At 41.3% G+C, this 17,703-nt stretch overlaps 1 protein-coding gene across 12 annotated transcripts in view; it reads left to right on the top strand.

Moving 5' to 3' along the window:
* LOC139378800 (phosphatidylinositol-binding clathrin assembly protein) overlaps nt 1-17,703 on the top strand; it is a 50,565-nt gene that overhangs the window by 12,395 nt on the left and 20,467 nt on the right. For all 12 annotated transcript variants that reach the window (XR_011628331.1, XM_071121308.1, XM_071121310.1 and 9 more), the window contains exon 2: nt 11,301-11,443. Coding sequence is in view for 11 of the 12 variants with exons in the window: in XM_071121308.1 (XP_070977409.1) it covers nt 11,301-11,443 (143 nt within the window). In the remaining variant the exon portion in view is untranslated. The remainder of the gene's footprint in view (nt 1-11,300; nt 11,444-17,703) is intronic.

The raw sequence follows: 17,703 nt of genomic DNA, 5'->3' as shown, positions 1-17,703 counted from the left end.
TCACTTTTTATTTTTTTACATTTGTTTTATGGATTTGAGATGTGAACTATTGTGATTATTTTTTAAATAATAATTATTTTTGCAGTGGTGACTCAATGTCTGCAGAATCACTGTCCTAACCTTAACCTGTATGTGAGCCAGAACAAGGTTCATTGTGGAGCCAGCTAGGTTTTTAGCAAGCAGCCAAGTGCTGGGCCCTAAAGACCGTGGAAAACGCTTTCAAACACAGGTCGGAAAAGGATACGGCTCTTTAGTAGTCCAAGTGTGTGTATGTGTTTCTTTGTAGTGGACTCCTGACTAACTGTCTAGGAGCTGTGTGGAACATTTCAGTGCTCCTGTCCTCTACACGTGTTCACGTTAGGGTATTTTTAGCCTGGCTCCCAGGGTCCTTTGGCCGTGTCTGTGTCTGTCGGCTTGTTGTGTTCCTTTTAGACTACATTCCTCCCCCTCCCCTGCCTCTCTCACTGTCCTCTACAGTCGTAGAGAGTGGAAGGAGTAAGGCTGGGCGATTTTTATATCAAATTCATTTGATTTAAAAAAATATATATATATCTAAATGCCTATATCGCAGAAGTTTTTTTTTGTTTGTGCGTTTATGTCCGCTTGTTCTCATGTTGTATTTTTGGTCTCGTCTCTTTCATTTCTCTGTGCTGTGTGCACCTTCCCATTTACACCAGAGATCTGTATATTATGTCCTCGCCTTAACAATGGGAGTCGTTTACCCAAAGGCGGAAAGGCAGGCGACAAGCTTAGATCCAAAATAAGCCCATAGAAATGCATTGGCTTTATTTTGGACAGATGTTAGCGAGAGTGCTTTGCCTCTTCCTCTATGGTTTACACACACACCAACACCTTTTCCACAGATAGAATAATGAGACTGATATTTCACCTGATGCATAAATGTGAAGCATCTGTTTGGCGGCAGTGGGAGAAGATGGAGCAAGATGGATTTTGGCCGACATTCTGCACATTTTCTCATCAATGAAACATTTGAACTCCATACAGTTTTCTGTTTCCAAAACTAGAATCTGTAACAGAGTGCACTGAGTTTGGTGGAATTTACATAATTATTTATAGAGATTACTTTGTTTAGGACGAGTGCACAAGGTAGTGGGCGTTTTCCTAATGAATAACTTTATGCACAAATTGTCCTTGTCCTCTTGGCGGTTGCTAGCTAGCTTGTCCCAAGGAGATCAATTGGGTTAGATAAAAAAAATATTTCCCTTCCCCCTGCCTCTCACACCAACAAAGTTGAGAGGTCAACTTTCCTCTTTGACGAGTGGTTTCAACTTGCTATTTGAAGTTTGGTCAAACTGAATTGGTCATATGGACACACACACACACACACACACACTGAGACATTCTTTTACTGTAATAGAGAAGTTAACTTTTTTAACGATACCCATTTTATGTCTCAACTTACTCAAATTGCTAGTAGAGCAGACACTACTAAAACGAGAGTATCCAAATGAATGCTCCGTTTGTTGCGTGCGGCATTTGGGTGCCACGTACTGCTAGAAGCATTTTAGCCAAAGACTGTTATAATAGCTGTTTAATCTGTTTGATAAATGTGCAATAAGCCTAAAACATTATTATATAATGAATTGGCAACACATTTTTATTATGATAAATAAGGTAGGCCACTTTATTTCAACATCTGAACAAAGTGGGCAGACTAACTTGCTTTTCAAACAGTTGAAGACAGACAGAAGTTATGGGTAGGTAACATGGGGGCCCCTCAGGGGTGCGTGCTCAGTACTCTCCTGTACTCCCTGTTCACTCATGTCTGCACGGCCAGGCACGAATCCAACACCATTAAGTTTGTAGATGAGACAACAGTGGTAGGCCTGATCACAGACAACGATGAGACAGCCTATAGGGAGGTCGTCAGAGACCTGACTGTATGGTGCAAGGACAACAACCTCTCCCTCAACGTGATCAAGACAAAAGAGATGATTGTGCTCTACAGGAAAAGGAGGACCGAGCATGCTCCTATTCTCTTCGATGGGACTGTAGTGGAGCAGGTTGAGAGCTTCAAGTTTCTTGGTGTCCACATCACCAACAAACTATCATGGTCCAAGCACACCAACATAGTCGTGAAGAGGGCACGGCTAAACAATTCCCTTCTCAGGAGACTGAAAAGATTTGGCCTGGGTCCTCAGATCCTCAAGGTTCTACAGCTGCACCATTGAGAGCATCCTGACGGGTTGCATCACTGCCTGGTATGACAACAGTTCGGTCTCCGAACGCAAGGCACTACAGAGGGTAGTGCGTATGGCCCAGTACATCACTGGGGCCAAGCTTCCTGCCATCCAGGACCTCTATACCAGGCGGTGTCAGAAGGCCCTAAAAATTTACAAACTCCAGCCACCCTAGTCATTTGACTTCTCTCTGCTACCACATGGCAACCAGTACTGGAGCACCAAGTCTAGGTCCAAGAGGCTTCTTAATTTAACAGCTTCTACCCCCAAGCCATAAGACTCCTGAACGTCTAATCAAATGGCTACCCAGACTATTTGTATTGCCACTTGCCTCTTTTATACTGCTTCTACTCTTATCTATGCATAGGCAATTTAATAGCTCTACCTACATGGACATATTACTTCTATCTGGTGCCCCCGTACATTGACTCTGTACCGTTACCCCTTGTATATAGCCTCGATATTGTTATTTTACTGCTGCTCTTTAATTATTTTATTAATTTTGGGGGGTATTTTTCTTAACTGCATTGTTGGATAGGGGCTTGTAAAGGAAGCATTTCACCTGTTGTATTTGGCGTGTGTGAAATAAAATTTGATTTGAGAAGGGTGTGTTCATAACAATTACATTAATCAACCTTGTTAGCTAAAAAATAGATTCAAGTTTGCTAAACTTAAAATATAAAGCTTAGCTGGCTAATCACCAGCACGTGGACTTGAGATATTGTTGATGAGACCTGTGTTAACTTCTTGTGGATCATTGGCACGCTAGCGTCCCATCTCAACAACTTCCGGTGAAATTGCAGAGCGCGAAATTCAAATGACAGAAATAGTAATATTCAACATTGAAAATACAAGTGTCATACATCCGTTAACTTCACTAGGGTAGGGAGCAGCATTTGGAATTTTGGATGAGAAGTGTGCCCAAATTAAATTGCCTGCTACTTAGGCCCAGAAGCTAGGATATGCATATAATTCGTAGATTTGGATAGAAAACACTAACAGTTTTAGAAACTTTAAAATAATGTCTGTGAGTATAACAGAACTAATGTCAGGTGAAAATCCAACCAGGAAAAACTATTATTTTGAAAGGCTGTTTTTCCATTGAAAGCCTATCCACCATACAAAGACTTAGGACCCAGTTCATGATATTTAATGCTTCCTCTACATGTGGCCAGTCTTTAGGCATTGTTTCAGGCTTTTACTCTGAAAAATGAGGGAGATACAGCACTTTCAATGAGAGGCCAGTGGAAATTTCCAGCCTTGAGTCCTGCGCGTGATCGGGAGCATGCATTTCTTGTTTCTCCTTTTCGATTGACGAAGCTTTTGTTCCGGTTGAAATATTGATTATTTATGACAAAAACAACCTGAGGATTGATTTTAAGCATCGTTTGATATGTTTCTACTAACTTTTATTGTACTTTTTTGACTTTTCGTCTTGATGTTGAGAGTGTGCATTGTGCCTTTTGGGTTTCTGAACTAAACGCAACAACAAAACTGAGGTTTTTGGACATAAAGAGAGACATTATCGAACAAAACAAATATTTATCGTTTAACATGGAGACCTGGGAGTGCCACCAGATGAAGATCATCAAAGGTAAGTGATTAATTTTAATGCTATTTCAGACTTTTTTTGAGCCCTCCTCCTTGGCTGGAAAATGGCTGTATGGTTTTTGTGTCTAGGCACAGACCTAACATAATCTCATTGTGTGCTTTCGCCGTAAAGCCTTCTTGAAATCTGCCACAGCGGTTGCATTAACTTCTTGCGACTATCAAACCCGGATCCGGGAGCGTAATCATAGCTTCAAACTAATTAGCATAACGCAGTGGACATAAATCTTCCTACAGAATCTTCCTATTCATGAAAATCACAAATGAAAATATTGAGACACCGCTTAGCCTTTTGTTAATCACACTGTCATCTCAGATATTCAAATATGCTTTACAGCCAACGCTAGACAAGCATTTGTGTATCATGGCATAATGCTATACTAGGCTCTGCTGGCAACAGGCAACATTTTCACGAAAATAGGAAAAGCAATCAAATTAAATAATTTACCTTTGAAGAACTTCGGATGTTTTCACTCAGGAGACTCCCAGTTAGATAGCAAATGTTCCTTTTTTCCCAAAATATTATTTTTGTAGGTAAAATAGCTCCCGTTTGTTCGTCACATTTGGCTGAGAAATCGACCGGAAAATGCGGTCACTACAACGCCAAACTTTTTTCCAAATTAGCTCCATAATATCGACAAACATGGCAAACGTTGTTTAGAATCAATCCTTAAGGTGTTTTTCACATAACAATCTGATTAATATATCCGTCGGGACAATTGGTTTCTCATAAGAAGCGATTGGAAAAATGGCTACTTGTGTACTTTACGCAAGATTTTCTGCGGGATCCATCATGTGACCACTTGCTAAATGTGGTCCCTTACGGCTATTCTTCAACATAAATGCGTAAAAAGACGTCACAACGCTGTAGGCCCCCTGGTGGAATACGTAGAAAACGTAAGCTCATTCGTAGCTCATTCACAGCCATATAAGGAGTCATTGGCATGAGGCGGTTTAAAAAAATGCGGCACTTCCTGATTTTGATTTTTATCTGGGTTTCGCCTGTAACATCAGTTCTGTTGTAGTCACAGACTATCTTTGCAGTTTTGGAAACATCGGTGTTTTCTATCCAAAGCTGTCAATTATATGCATAGTCGAGCATCTTTTCGTGACAAAGTATATTGTTTAAAACGGAAACGTTTTTTTTAATCCAAAAATGAAAATACTGCCCCCTAGTTACAAAAGGTTAAGCATACAGTACTCTCGACCAGTCCCTTGTACAGCGCTGTATTTTCCTTTCTGAAACCCTTAATTAAATTGCTTTAGCCTTGATTGTAAAATTTATCAGATGATGCATTGGTCCAGAGCCAGGTGGTATTGGCGGAGTTTGACGCTTTGAAGAGGGAGAGGAACGAGATGGGGTCACAATCCATGCCGGGCACACCTGTGAGCTCTGGAACTCCACCTCCTGTTTGTGGACAGTGTGTCCTTGATGGGCAAGAAGCCATCCACCCTTGATGGGCTATCAGCAGGACAATGGACTCTTTCTGAGTTTAGGCACTTTAAATGTACACTATTAAATGTTTGTGAGGCATGTCACTTCTCCCATATCTTTTGTGTAGCCCACTAAATGCGCTTTTTTTCTAACCACATCTGGATGGATCCATAGCGAATTACTATGAGAATATCACTTAGGCCTAACCCTTAGGCCTAAAGAACATCGGCTACAGTACAGTAAGAAAATCATTTTTGTTTTTCTTGGAATAGAAAAACCATAATATTCATCAAATTTAAGTTACGTTTCTAAAAATCAACCCCATATAGTCTATTATATTCCACGCTCCCTTTTGTCTCTTAGGCCTACAGTGCCATGTCATTTCTAACTTAGCTTCTCAAAGATGCCCTTTGGTGGGCAAACTAGCACTAACTACCATTAATGGCAACAATGGCTGACACTTAAATAACGTGCCATGGAATTGAGGCAGTCCGCAAGCTGTGCTGCAGTACAACACAACTTTTAAAGGAAGAACCACTGTAGATCAGAACTTCTACTCCCCTGGACTGAAGTGGTATCTCTTGGTTTGGCCTAAAGTCTTCAGAAATTGTAACCTGCTGCAGAGATTCAATAGGAGAAATGTAGCTTTATTCACATCATAGGCGTAATTAGATTTGAATACATGATTCAGTTGGATTGTTAAGAAGGCATACAGAACAGCAGTGGCTCCAGTTCAGAATGGATTTGGCTTCTTTCTCAGCAGCTCCATGCTCTGGTTTCATTTTCACGCACACACACACACACACACACACACACACACACACACAACCCTCCTCTCCCTTGATGTATCAGAACTGAAAATAGATTAGCTCCATTAAGCAATTGATCTTTTCACCAGCGCCTGTGGTAGCAGAATTATTGTTTTGGTATTATGGAATGTTCTTCCATGTTTCATCCTTCTACAAAGACAGACATTCCATTGTGTTGTGGAGGAATCTAGATTTTCTTCCACGTAGATGTGGTTTTTAACTCGATCTTGCCTGGGTCGTCATGAGAACGGAAACGCTGGGTAATCTAAAACGGGGAAAGACAAGTCACGGAGGAGACAGAAAAGGAGATTAAAAGGGAGAGGATTATCTTTATAGACTCAAGCTATTTCTAAACCATCTGTCTTTCCCTCTATCTCTCTCGTAGAGGAATTTGTGTATGCAAGCAGGGAAGTCCTCTTTTCGGTGTGTGTTTGAGGCAGGCAGTCAGAGGCAGCAGGAGATTAAGATATACAAGGTGCTCCTTTAAAAAAAAAAAAAAAAAACCTATATTCCCACTAGCTAGCTTAGATAGATAGTCTTAGATAGATAGGTAGTCTGCCTTCCATCTGGTACCCTCATTTCTCCCACCTGCCCCGCTGTCTGTCTTTACTTCCTCAGCTGTCTGACCCAGTGTACCCTCTGGAAAAATGTGTAGCAGTGGGGGGTGGGAAGGAGGGTACCAGGTGGAATGCTATTGTATGCTATTAGCAATACGCATTATCACCTGTAGCCCAACTGATGCACCGTAGTGGCTCTAAATAAATAGGCTTTAGCATGGGGTTGCCTATATGTTTTTACCCTAATGGGCTAATCATTAGCCATTAAAATTCATCAATCTGTCTCTAACTATTAATGTCTGAAAACTTGCATAATCAGTGAATATATTTGTAGGTCTACCTGTTAGGGTGACTGAGGTAACACACCCTCTGCCTGTACTTCTCACAGAAACCACTGTCCCCCTCAACACTTTCCCTGGTTGCCACGACTCTTGCGCAATTAAAACATTTAATCGGTCTCATCACAAATTATTTTGAGGTAGGGTGGCATTTAGCCTACAATTGACCCGTGTTACATTTAGCCCTACTCTTCCCTATGTGCTCATGGTGAATTGCAGAGCGGTAACCTGCTTAAAACTGGGTTTAAAATGATGCAGTTCATGCATATTTAGGAGTTGAGAAAAAACATTAATTTATTTTTCTTTTGTTTTCTTTGCAGAGCTATAGTAAATGTGGACTGTTTTAGCATCTTCAAAGTGCGCCATGTTTTCATGGTCCTTTTTTTGGCGTGGTGGCAATGATTTTGAATTAGCGCAGCGCCACAGCAAAATGACTGCAGCAGAAACACTGGTCTGACCACAGTTCAGGCTAGCCACCAGGTCCCAAAATGAACACCCGCTACCTGCCAAATGCAGGTAGATTTAGGCTTTGGCAGGTAGGAATGTCTAATTCACCAGCCACATTGACGGGTGGTCACACTCTGGGCTCTACAGTGCAAGTATTTCATAAAAATAGTCAAGTATGGGCAAAAGTGCAAGTTGTGATTTATAGCCAAATAAATGCTGCAGTAGCTGTTTTAAAAAGTATTTCTGACATTTTGTTTCATATTTGGTATTGCACAAAAATCTTAATTGCAACGTTATAGCTATCCCACCTTGCGCAGCAACACTGCCTGTCTTGGGGCCTTCGAGCATTGTGAATGAAGTGCAGTCTAATTTACTTAAGTCTACTAAAGTGAGACTTATTCCTCTTTTAAAATATATTTACATTGTTTTCACAAGCTAGGTTGCTTTTCAATGTTTGAGTTTGCTTCCACTGCTAGCAAAAAGAGACAGTCGGCCTGTACTAGTGAGATTCTCACAGGCACAGGTGATGACTGGAGTCATTAAATTGAGCATTTATAATACATTTCTTGTTTTTCGAAACATTAAGGATGCTCATCAATTATATATAAAAAAAAAAAAATGTGTTTATGATAGGGAAAAAAACATTTGGGCTTTTATATTTAAAAAAAAATAATCTAGCTGACAGTGTTTGGTATACAACATTTTTAGATTTAGGCACTGCAAGCTACCGTGGGCTACAATTGACTTTACCTCTTCTTTACTTCTACTCAACTCACGCTAGGGCTGCATCTGAATAGTCTTCAACAGCTTCCTACCCTCGTCCCCTGACTGTCCTTCATTGTTGATTTGAGCAAGATTTTTTTTATGTACAGTGTTAGGTAGAGGCTTTAAGGAGATTTCAAATGTTTCCTTTGGAAGAGGATGACTGACTTCATGTCCATTGATTGGCCTAGCTATCCTTCCTCTCCAGTTGTTTGCACCATCTCTCACACCACAGTCCTTTGCCTCTCCCTCACCCAGCCTATAGTCCTTTACCGTGTGTGAGATATGAGGTAAGAGCCCAAAGTTCAGGCCTGTACCAGGAGCTGCCCATTACGTGTACTGACCACTGCTATCCAGAGGGAAAAGGTCATGCCAGCCCTGTGGTTCCCTGTTGAACCATGCTCGAAGGATTAATACAGCTGTGTACTACACACACACACACACACACACACACACACACACACACACACACACACACACACACACACACACACACACACTCCCCTCTTTGTCTCTTACTGTTCATCTCTCCACCTTTCGCCAGTTGTGGAATCTTTCTAGTGTTCTCAAACTGGGGTCTGTGGGGGTACTGCAGGGGTCTGTTGCCAGATCTGTTTTTATATATAGTATTTATATTAGAGGTCAACCGATTTTATGATTTTTCAACGCCGATACCGACTAATCAGCAGAACAATAATGAATGAACTTATTTTCATTTAATATAATAACATCAATAAATAACATCAATAAAATCAACTAAGCCTCAAATAAATAATGAAACATGTTCAATTTGGTTTAAATAATGCAAAAACAAAGTGTTAGCACATATTGCACTTTTATTTTCTTTTCTATGTAAGAAAGCTAACGTTTCAGTTCCTTGCTCAGAACATGAACATATGAAAGCTGGTGGTTCCTCTTAACATGAGTCTTCAATATTCCCAGGTAAGAAGTTTTAGGTTGTAGTTATTATTGGACTATTTCCCTCTATACCATTTGTATTTCATTAACCTTTGACTATTGGATATTCTTATAGGCACTTTAGTATTGCCAGTGTAACAGTATAGCTTCCGTCCCTCTCCTCGCTCCTCCCTGGGCTCGAACCAGGAACACATCGACAACAGCCACCCTCAAAGCAGCGTTACCCATCGCTCCACAAAAGCCGCGGCCCTTTTGCAGAGCAAGGGGAACAACTACTCCAAGTCTCAGAGCGAGTGACGTTTGAAATGCTATTAGCGCACACCCCGCTCACTAGCTAGCCATTTCACATCGGTTACACCAGCCTTATCTCGGGAGTTGATAGGCTTGAAGTCATAAATAGTGCAATGCTTGAAGCATTGCGAAGAGCTGCTGGCAAAATGCACCAAAATGCTGTTTGAATGACTGCTTACGAGCCTGCTGGTGCCTACCATCGCTCAGACTGCTCTATCAAATCATAGACTTAATTATAACATAATAACACACAGAAATACGAGCCTTAGGTCATTAATATGATCGAATCCGGAAACTATCATCTCAAACAAAATGTTTATTCTTTCAGTGAAATACGGAACCGTTCCGTATTTTATATAACGGGTGGCATCCAAGTCTAAATATTCCTGTTACATTGCACAACCTTCAATGTTATAATTACGTAGATTTTTGTCAAATTAGTGTGCAACGAGCCAGGTGGCCCAAACTGCTGCACAGAAGTGACACATTTTCCCCAGTTAAAAGAAATTCATGTTAGCAGGCAATATTAACTAAATATGTAGGTTAAAAAATATATTTGTGTATTGATTTTAAGAAAAGCATTGATGTTTATGGTTAGGTACACGGAGCAACGACAGTCCTTTTTCGCGAATGCGCACCGCATCGATTGATGCATCGATCGATCATCAACACATGGTTGATGATATTACTAGTTTAACTAGTGATTATGATTGATAGTTTTTTATAAGATAAGTTTAATGCTAGCTAGGATCTTACCATGGCTTCTTACTGCATTCACGTTGCAGGCTCCTTGTGGAGTGCAATGTAAAGCAGGTGGTTAGATCGTTTGACTATAAGGTTGCAAGATTGAATCCCCTAGCTGACAAGGTAAAAATCTGTCGTTCTGCCCCTGAACAAGGCAGTTAACCCACTGTTCCTTGGCCGTCATTGAAAATAAGAATGTGTTAACTGACTTGCCTAGTTAAATAAAAGTGTAAAAACTAATAATCGGCCAAATCGGTGTCCAAAAATACAGATTTCTGATTATGAAAACTTTTAATCGGCCATTCCGATTAATCGGTCGACCTCTAGTGGGAAGGGATAGGTGGAGAGCGGAGGATGGGAGATTTACCATTGAAATAAAATGGATGTAGCCTTATTATAAAATCCACATTAATGACATGCAGAGAATGAGTTGGTGGCAGTAAAAGTTGTTAAAAATGTAGGCGTGCACAAGGAAATTTTGGAGCATAAAAAATACAAGGTAATAAAGCTAGACTCCATAATTTTGCTATGTGCACTGGTGTTCCTAAATAAAAAAATATATGTCAAACAGCTAAATATTTTGGCCCATATGTGACTAAAATGCATGCACTGTTGGGCCTTGCTTTAGAATTAGAATGCCTCATTCTATGAATTCCACTCATTCTCATTTTGTAAGATTTCGTTCCATGTATATTCCAGTATTGTTTATGTAGAGTGATGTTTAATTGATCAGGCTAGCTCTACATCAAACATTTTCTCATAATAGGCTTATGTTTAGCCACTGTCCTCTGTACTGTATGTTGTCTATTTACACAGGCCTATTTGTTCTAGTATCGGCTATATGTTTGTCTCTGGACTGTACTGTGTGGGCGTGTGTCCGATAACACGCTTGTGTGTGTTCCTTGTCCTGAAATCCCCTATTACCTCCTTTACCTTTCATACAGTTTCACGGTCACACCACTGTGTGTGTGAGAGCGTTTTTGTCCTTGATCTCTAATCTGCATACTGTCCCTGATCTCACCAGCTCTCTGTCTGTACAGTATCTTACGCTGTTTGTGTGCCGCTCTGTCTTTGTGTGTCTAACTCTCTCCCTCCTCCAGACCTGACCTGAATGAGATGAAAAGGACGTGTGTCTGACTGTGTCCCTATACTGTGTCTAACCGCCTTTGTCTCGTGTGTGTGTGTTTCAGACCTGATCCACTGCACCAATGAGATGAACGTCTCTGTCCCCCAGCTGGCAGACACACTGTTTGAGAGAACAGCCAATAGTAGCTGGGTGGTGGTTTTCAAAGCCCTCATCACTACACACCACCTCATGATGTACGGCAATGAGGTGAGTGGAACACACACACACACACACACACACACACACACACACACACACACACACACACACACACACACACACACACACACACACACACACACACACACACAACACACACACACACGTAGCCTAGCGGTTAGAGCATTAGGCTAGAATAAAGCATATATGCCTAGGTTATTGTAAATTATAAATAAATAAATTTAAAATTGTAGCAGTGCCAAATTTGTCTATCAACTGTAAAAAGTGAGCACAACAGAGCCACAGTCATCAATAGAAAAAGCAAGCATTTTAACAGAGGCTGCATATCATCAGGAAGGCGGAAGGTTTTTGGTCACGTTCTGATTTTAAAACGTGATACAATAACCCTTCAATATCTCCTGAACATCTCAAATGGCGAGACTAGCTACCACATGGACAGACTTCATTAGTTTGTTTGTGTCGGGAGCATGTTGTCAATGCATAATGCCATTGTGTAGGCCTATTGAGAAAATGTATTATTCTTAGTTGTAATGCATACATTTTTTCTATAGGCTATTACAACAATTAAATATATATATTTAGGTCCTTAAATATATACCATGTAGGTCCATGAAGAAGTACTTAAGTCCTTGAATTTGATTTGCCAATGTCTGTATGAACCCTGTATTGGCTACTTGCTCAGCCCGCTAATGATAGATAAATATCACCTACTATTGAAATTATGCACGCATCATTCACTTTCCTGTCATATCTTGACCCGAAACTGTATTATTATAATTTTTTTTCATTCGGCCCAGTAGCTCTGTTGGCACTGACCCGGTGTGGCACTGGCAAATTTACCTGAATGTCAACCTGCCTTGATCAATGATTTAAATGAGAAAATTTGAAATAGACAAGATGGCTGCATACCCATTGTTGGATTACTTCATGGAGTAAAAAATAGGCAAATAATTTAAACAATTCAAACGAACCACGTGCAACTAGCCATGGAAGTTTTAAAAGACATGTGTTGTCTTCCAAGTCGGGAATTGAGGAAGTATTGCCAAGTAAAGGTTGGTCGAAATGTCTCTGTGCTATGCTTTACACTACCTCAGTAATAACGCCCATCTGCTGGAACAGTAGTAATGGTCTGACTGGGCAATATTTTGAACCGCTATTGGCAGCATTGTGCTGTATAGTTTTAGTCCAACTAGCCAGTATCAATATGCCTCATTCTTCACCTGCTCTTTTCTCTCTGACCTGACCAGTTTTTATTTCTTCATCTCGCTCCTTTTTTCTCTCTCGCTCCTTTTTCTCTCCCTTTCCCTCCAGCTCTCTTCTCCCCCATCTGAGATTTTCTCTATAAAGCTCAGCCAAGAAACAGTCCCATGCATTCTTTGGGGAGTGTGTTGTAATGCTGAATTAAGGAGCAGTCAATATCTTATTGGATCAAGGGGTGGTTTCCTGTTGTACACGGAAATGTATGTGCACACACTGCTACCATGGCTAGTGGGGTGTGTGTGTGTACAGTCCTCTGAGAGTGTTTTTCGCAGTCGTCTCCTCTGTGTGTGTGGTGAGTGTAGACAGACCCTTTTGTACCAATACAAACATATGACAATAAGCATGACAGAGTCAGACCGAGAACCATGGCAGGCTGGGCAGGAGGGAGGACACTGTTAAAGTGCTGATGCTAAGCACATGCTCCTTCCTACCTTGAGGGAGGAGGGGGGGGGGGGGGGGGGCGTAGGTGAATGTGTGTGTTTCTGAGGGAAAGACGTATAGTGTGCGTATGTTATATACTAACACTATATGAGTCATTTCCCTGCTGTCCCAGATACTGAATGGACCGTTCTGCCTCAGTGACGGCACTGGAAGAGTGTCAGTACTACTAATAACCCTCAGAGTGAATGGAGGCGAAATGGAGAAAAGGATGGGAGCGAAAGGAAGTGAAGGAAGGAGGGGGAAAGAGGCGAGGGAATGAATTGAGAGCGAAAGGTACATAGCGCGAGGGGATTGATTGAAGGGGAGAGATCGAAAAGAGTCTGAGGAAAGCAGACGGTGAGATACAGGAAGAGATGGGGAAGAGTGTCAGAGAAATAAAAAAAAAGTGCTGTAGAAAAGTGCTGACAGTGAGTGTTGTCAGAGGGGAGACTGAGGAGAACTCTGAGAATCTGTTATTGTGTATGTGGAGGGTCAGACTGACTCTAATGGAGGTCACCAAGCACAATCATCTAGTGACCTTGAGCATATTGCGTACTGAATGATAGGGTGGATACACAAAGTGGTGTGTACAGGAATGATGAGTCAAGAGGATACCCTTGTCCTTCACAGATAAGCAAACACATCTCTTAACCTCTCTAGGGTATGCGTCCCACCTGGCCAACTTCCAGATTGCAGAGCGCCAAATTCAAATACAGAAATACTCATTATAAAAAATCAGAAAATAAAACGTTTTACCTAGGTTTAAAGATTAACTTCTTGTGAATCCAACCACGGTGTCAGATTTACAAAAATGCTTTACGGCGAAAGCATTCCTTACGATTATTTGAGAACATAGCCCAGCAGACAAATCATTACAAACAGTAACCAGCCAAGTAGAAGAGTTGCACAAGTCAGAAATAGAGATCAAATTAATCCCTTACCTCTGATCTTCATACTGTTGCACTCAGAAGACATTAATTTACTCAATAAATGTACCTTTTGTTCGATAGTCTCTTTATATCCAAAAACCGCAGTTTTCTTCATGCTTTTAATCCACAGGCTCAACGCAGACCAAAAAATCCAAATTGTATCCGTAAAGTTCATAGAAACATGTCAAACGATGTATATTCAATCCTCAGGTTGTTTTTAGCCTAAATGATCTATAATATTTCAACCGGACAATAACGTCATCAATATAAAAGGTAAACAAGAAAGGCACTCTTGGGATGAAAAAGCATGGAAAAGCTCTGTGACAGGACAAGGGTCCACTCATTCAGACTGGTCCTACTCCCTCATTTATCAGAATACAAGCCTGAAACAATTTCTAAAGACTGTTGACATCTAGTGGAAGACATAGGAACTGCAATTTGAGTCCTAAGTCAATGGATACTGTAATGGCATTGAATAGAAAACTAAAACTAAAAATTAAAAAAACAACTTCCTGAATGAATTTTTCTCATGTTTTCGCCTGCCAAATCAGTTCTGTTAAACTCACAGACACTATTTTAGAGTTTTCTATCCAAATCTACCAGTTATATGCACATCATATATTCTGGGCCTGAGTAGCAGGTCGTTTAATTTGGGCATACTTTTCATACAAAATTCCGAATGCTGCACACTACCCTAGAGAAGGCGTCAGCATGCTTCAGTTCAGCTAAGATACTTTTGTATATTTTGTGTATGTGGGCACCCCTTCATATTAGTGGATTCGGCTATTTCGGCCAAACGCTTTGCTGACAGGTGTATAAAATCAAACTCACAGCTATGTAATCTCCATAGACAAACATTGGCAGTAAAACTGCCTTACGGAAGAGCTCAGTGACTTTCAATGTGGTATCGTCATAGGATGCCACCTTTCCAACAAGTCTGTTCCTCACATTTCTATCCTGCTAGAGCTGCCTCGGTCAACTGTAAGGGCTGTTATTGTGAAGTGAAAACGTCTAGGAGCAACAGCGGCTCAGCCGCAAAGTGTTAGGCCACACAAGCTCACAGAACGGGAATGCCAAGTGCTGTAGTGCGTAAACATTGTCTGTCCTCGGTTGCAATGCTCATTACTGCGTTCCAAACTGCCTCTGGAAGCAACGTCAGCACATTAACTGTTTTTCGGGATTTCATGAAATGGGTTACCGTGGCCTAGCAGCCGCACACAAGCCTAAGATCACAATGCCAAGCGTTGTCTGCAGTGGTGTAAAGCTCGCTGCCATTAGACCCTGGAGCAGTGGAGTGATGAATCACACTTCACTATCTGGCAGTCCGACGGACGAATCTGGGTTTGGCGGATGCCAGGAGAACGGTACCTGTCCCAATGCATAGTGCCAACTGTAAAGTTTGGTGGAGGAGGAGTAATAATCTGTGGCTGTTTTTTCATGGTTCGTGCTAGACACCTTAGTTCCAGTGAAGTTAAATCTTAACGCTACAGCATACAATGACATTGTAAGACGATTCTGTGCTTCCAATTTTGTGACTAGATCTGTGTGGAAGAACTTCAATGGCCTGCACAGAGCCCTGACCTCAACCCAATCGAACACCTTCAGTATGAATTGGAACGCCGACTGCGAGCCAGGCCTAATGGCCCAACATCAGTTCCCGAACTCACTAATGTTCTTGTGGCTGTCCCCGCAGCAATGTTCCAACATCTAGTGGAAAGCCTTCCCAGAAGAGTGGAGGCTGTCATAGCAGCAAAAGGGGGATCAACTCCGTATTAATGCTCACGATTTTGGAACGAGACGTTTGACAAGCAGGTCTGCAAATTTGCATCACTGTATTCCAGCACGAGATTGCTGCATACAGTTATTTTGGATAGTTATATGAGGGGAGTTACACATGTTTGTACACACACGCAGCACTTTCACTAGTGTGGGTTCTTTGTTTGTTAGTTAATGTTAGCTAGCTCTAGTTGGCTGTACCTGCTCCAAATCTCCAGTATTTCTCCTTCTCTAGCTTGTTCTCCAACTTCTTTTTAAATGGTGAGCCAGCATTCTTTCAGCACTTTTCTTTCCATGACTGATCAAAATGTATCTAATGGCTCTCTTGTCCCTCTGCAGCAGATGTGGTGAGCAATATGTTTGGAACCTTGAATTGCAATACATATTGACTAGTGAGAATCTAAATGCATATCCTGTTTGCTCCCCCTCACCATTTCTACAGGTGTCTCTCTCTACTACTGAGTAATTCTTCAAGAGTAAATGGGCCGTTGCTTGGTAATCTATAGAGGGGGTAGAAAAAGGTTGTGTATGTAGTGTGGTAAATCAGCGTTCCAAGCGGTGAGTCATATTGTTTGGCTGCATCATTGACCCCCTCGTACTGCTCCATCTACCAACGTGTGTGTGTGTGTGTGTGCCTGTTTGTCATCGTATATATCAACCTGCTTTGTCACTACTCCTACTACACACAACACCCCCTGTCTCACTCTCCGGTAAACTATTTATAAACGGTGTCCTTCTCTTTCCCTACCTGCACCCTCCGTCTCGCTCTATACCCCCTCTCCGTTTCCCTCTTTTCGTTTTCTCTTTCTCCATCTCTTTTACTCTACTCTGTCTCTCTTTCCCCTCCACCCATCTGTCAGTCAGATATCCTACTACTCTCCTACTTCGTCTCACTATCCTCTGACTTAATCAGCGGGCTTCTACGTCATGTGTGTTGTCACTGTGGTGGGAATGAGTGTGCGTGTGATTTGTGTTAAAAGGATTATCACTCAATATCTGTTGGTTTTTCAGTTAACGTATAACTGCTTTTTGGTTTCCCTGGTAATTGCAAACGTTCTCATCGCCTTCTCTTTCAACACACATTCCTTTCATTCTTTCTCTTATTTGTTTAACTTTATTGAGTCTAGTTACTTTAACAATGCCTTTTGATTCCCACTGATTTTTATGTGTATGGCTGTGAAAAGGACACGGGGGTAGGGAAGAAGCAAAGAAGTCTCTCTCTAAAGTTGAGGGATTTACCCATCGAGACAGTGGGAGATAGACAGAATGAAAGAGTGGTTGGCTCTTTCTCAGTTTAGATTCAGTAGATTTATTAATAATGGAGAAGGTTTTTCACTGACAGTCGACTGTTATGCTAACATGAATTATTTGAAGGGCTAGCAGACTGCTGCTCCAACTTGTTTCTCCATCGATCTTTATCTGCAGTCTATGGTGTCATAATGCAGTGCTATGGCAGTACATGTAGGGTCTCATGTCTCAACGTTACCTTGATTTCTCATCAATTACTTTCCGAAATAGCATTTGTTCAATAACTATTCATACATTGTGACAATAATGACACATCATAAGAATGGCTGCAAGTGTTCAGATAAGCATGACATTCCCTTTTTATATCTGTAGACATATCGGCTGAATCGATATAGCGTTAAAAGGCGAATATCGGCCAGTTAATATCGATGGGCCGACAATATTGGTCGGGCTCCACTCTCGATCTATCTCGCTCTCTCTCTCTGCCTGTCGGTCTGTGTGAACTGCCCTGTTTTAGCCCTGTTTGACACACGTCACATTCTTCACTGCAATAAAGAAACCAAATGTCCCCAAAAAAGAGAGTCTGGTGTATTTCCCAAATAAATTTCCCTATATAGTGTACTGTACCCTATGAGCCCTGGACAAAAGTATTGC

This window comes from Oncorhynchus clarkii, chromosome 21 (genome assembly GCF_045791955.1).
Source record: "Oncorhynchus clarkii lewisi isolate Uvic-CL-2024 chromosome 21, UVic_Ocla_1.0, whole genome shotgun sequence".
Taxonomy (NCBI): Eukaryota; Metazoa; Chordata; class Actinopteri; order Salmoniformes; family Salmonidae; genus Oncorhynchus; species Oncorhynchus clarkii.
The sequence above is the reverse complement of the archived record's forward strand: the minus strand, read 5'-3'. Positions and strand labels throughout refer to the sequence as shown.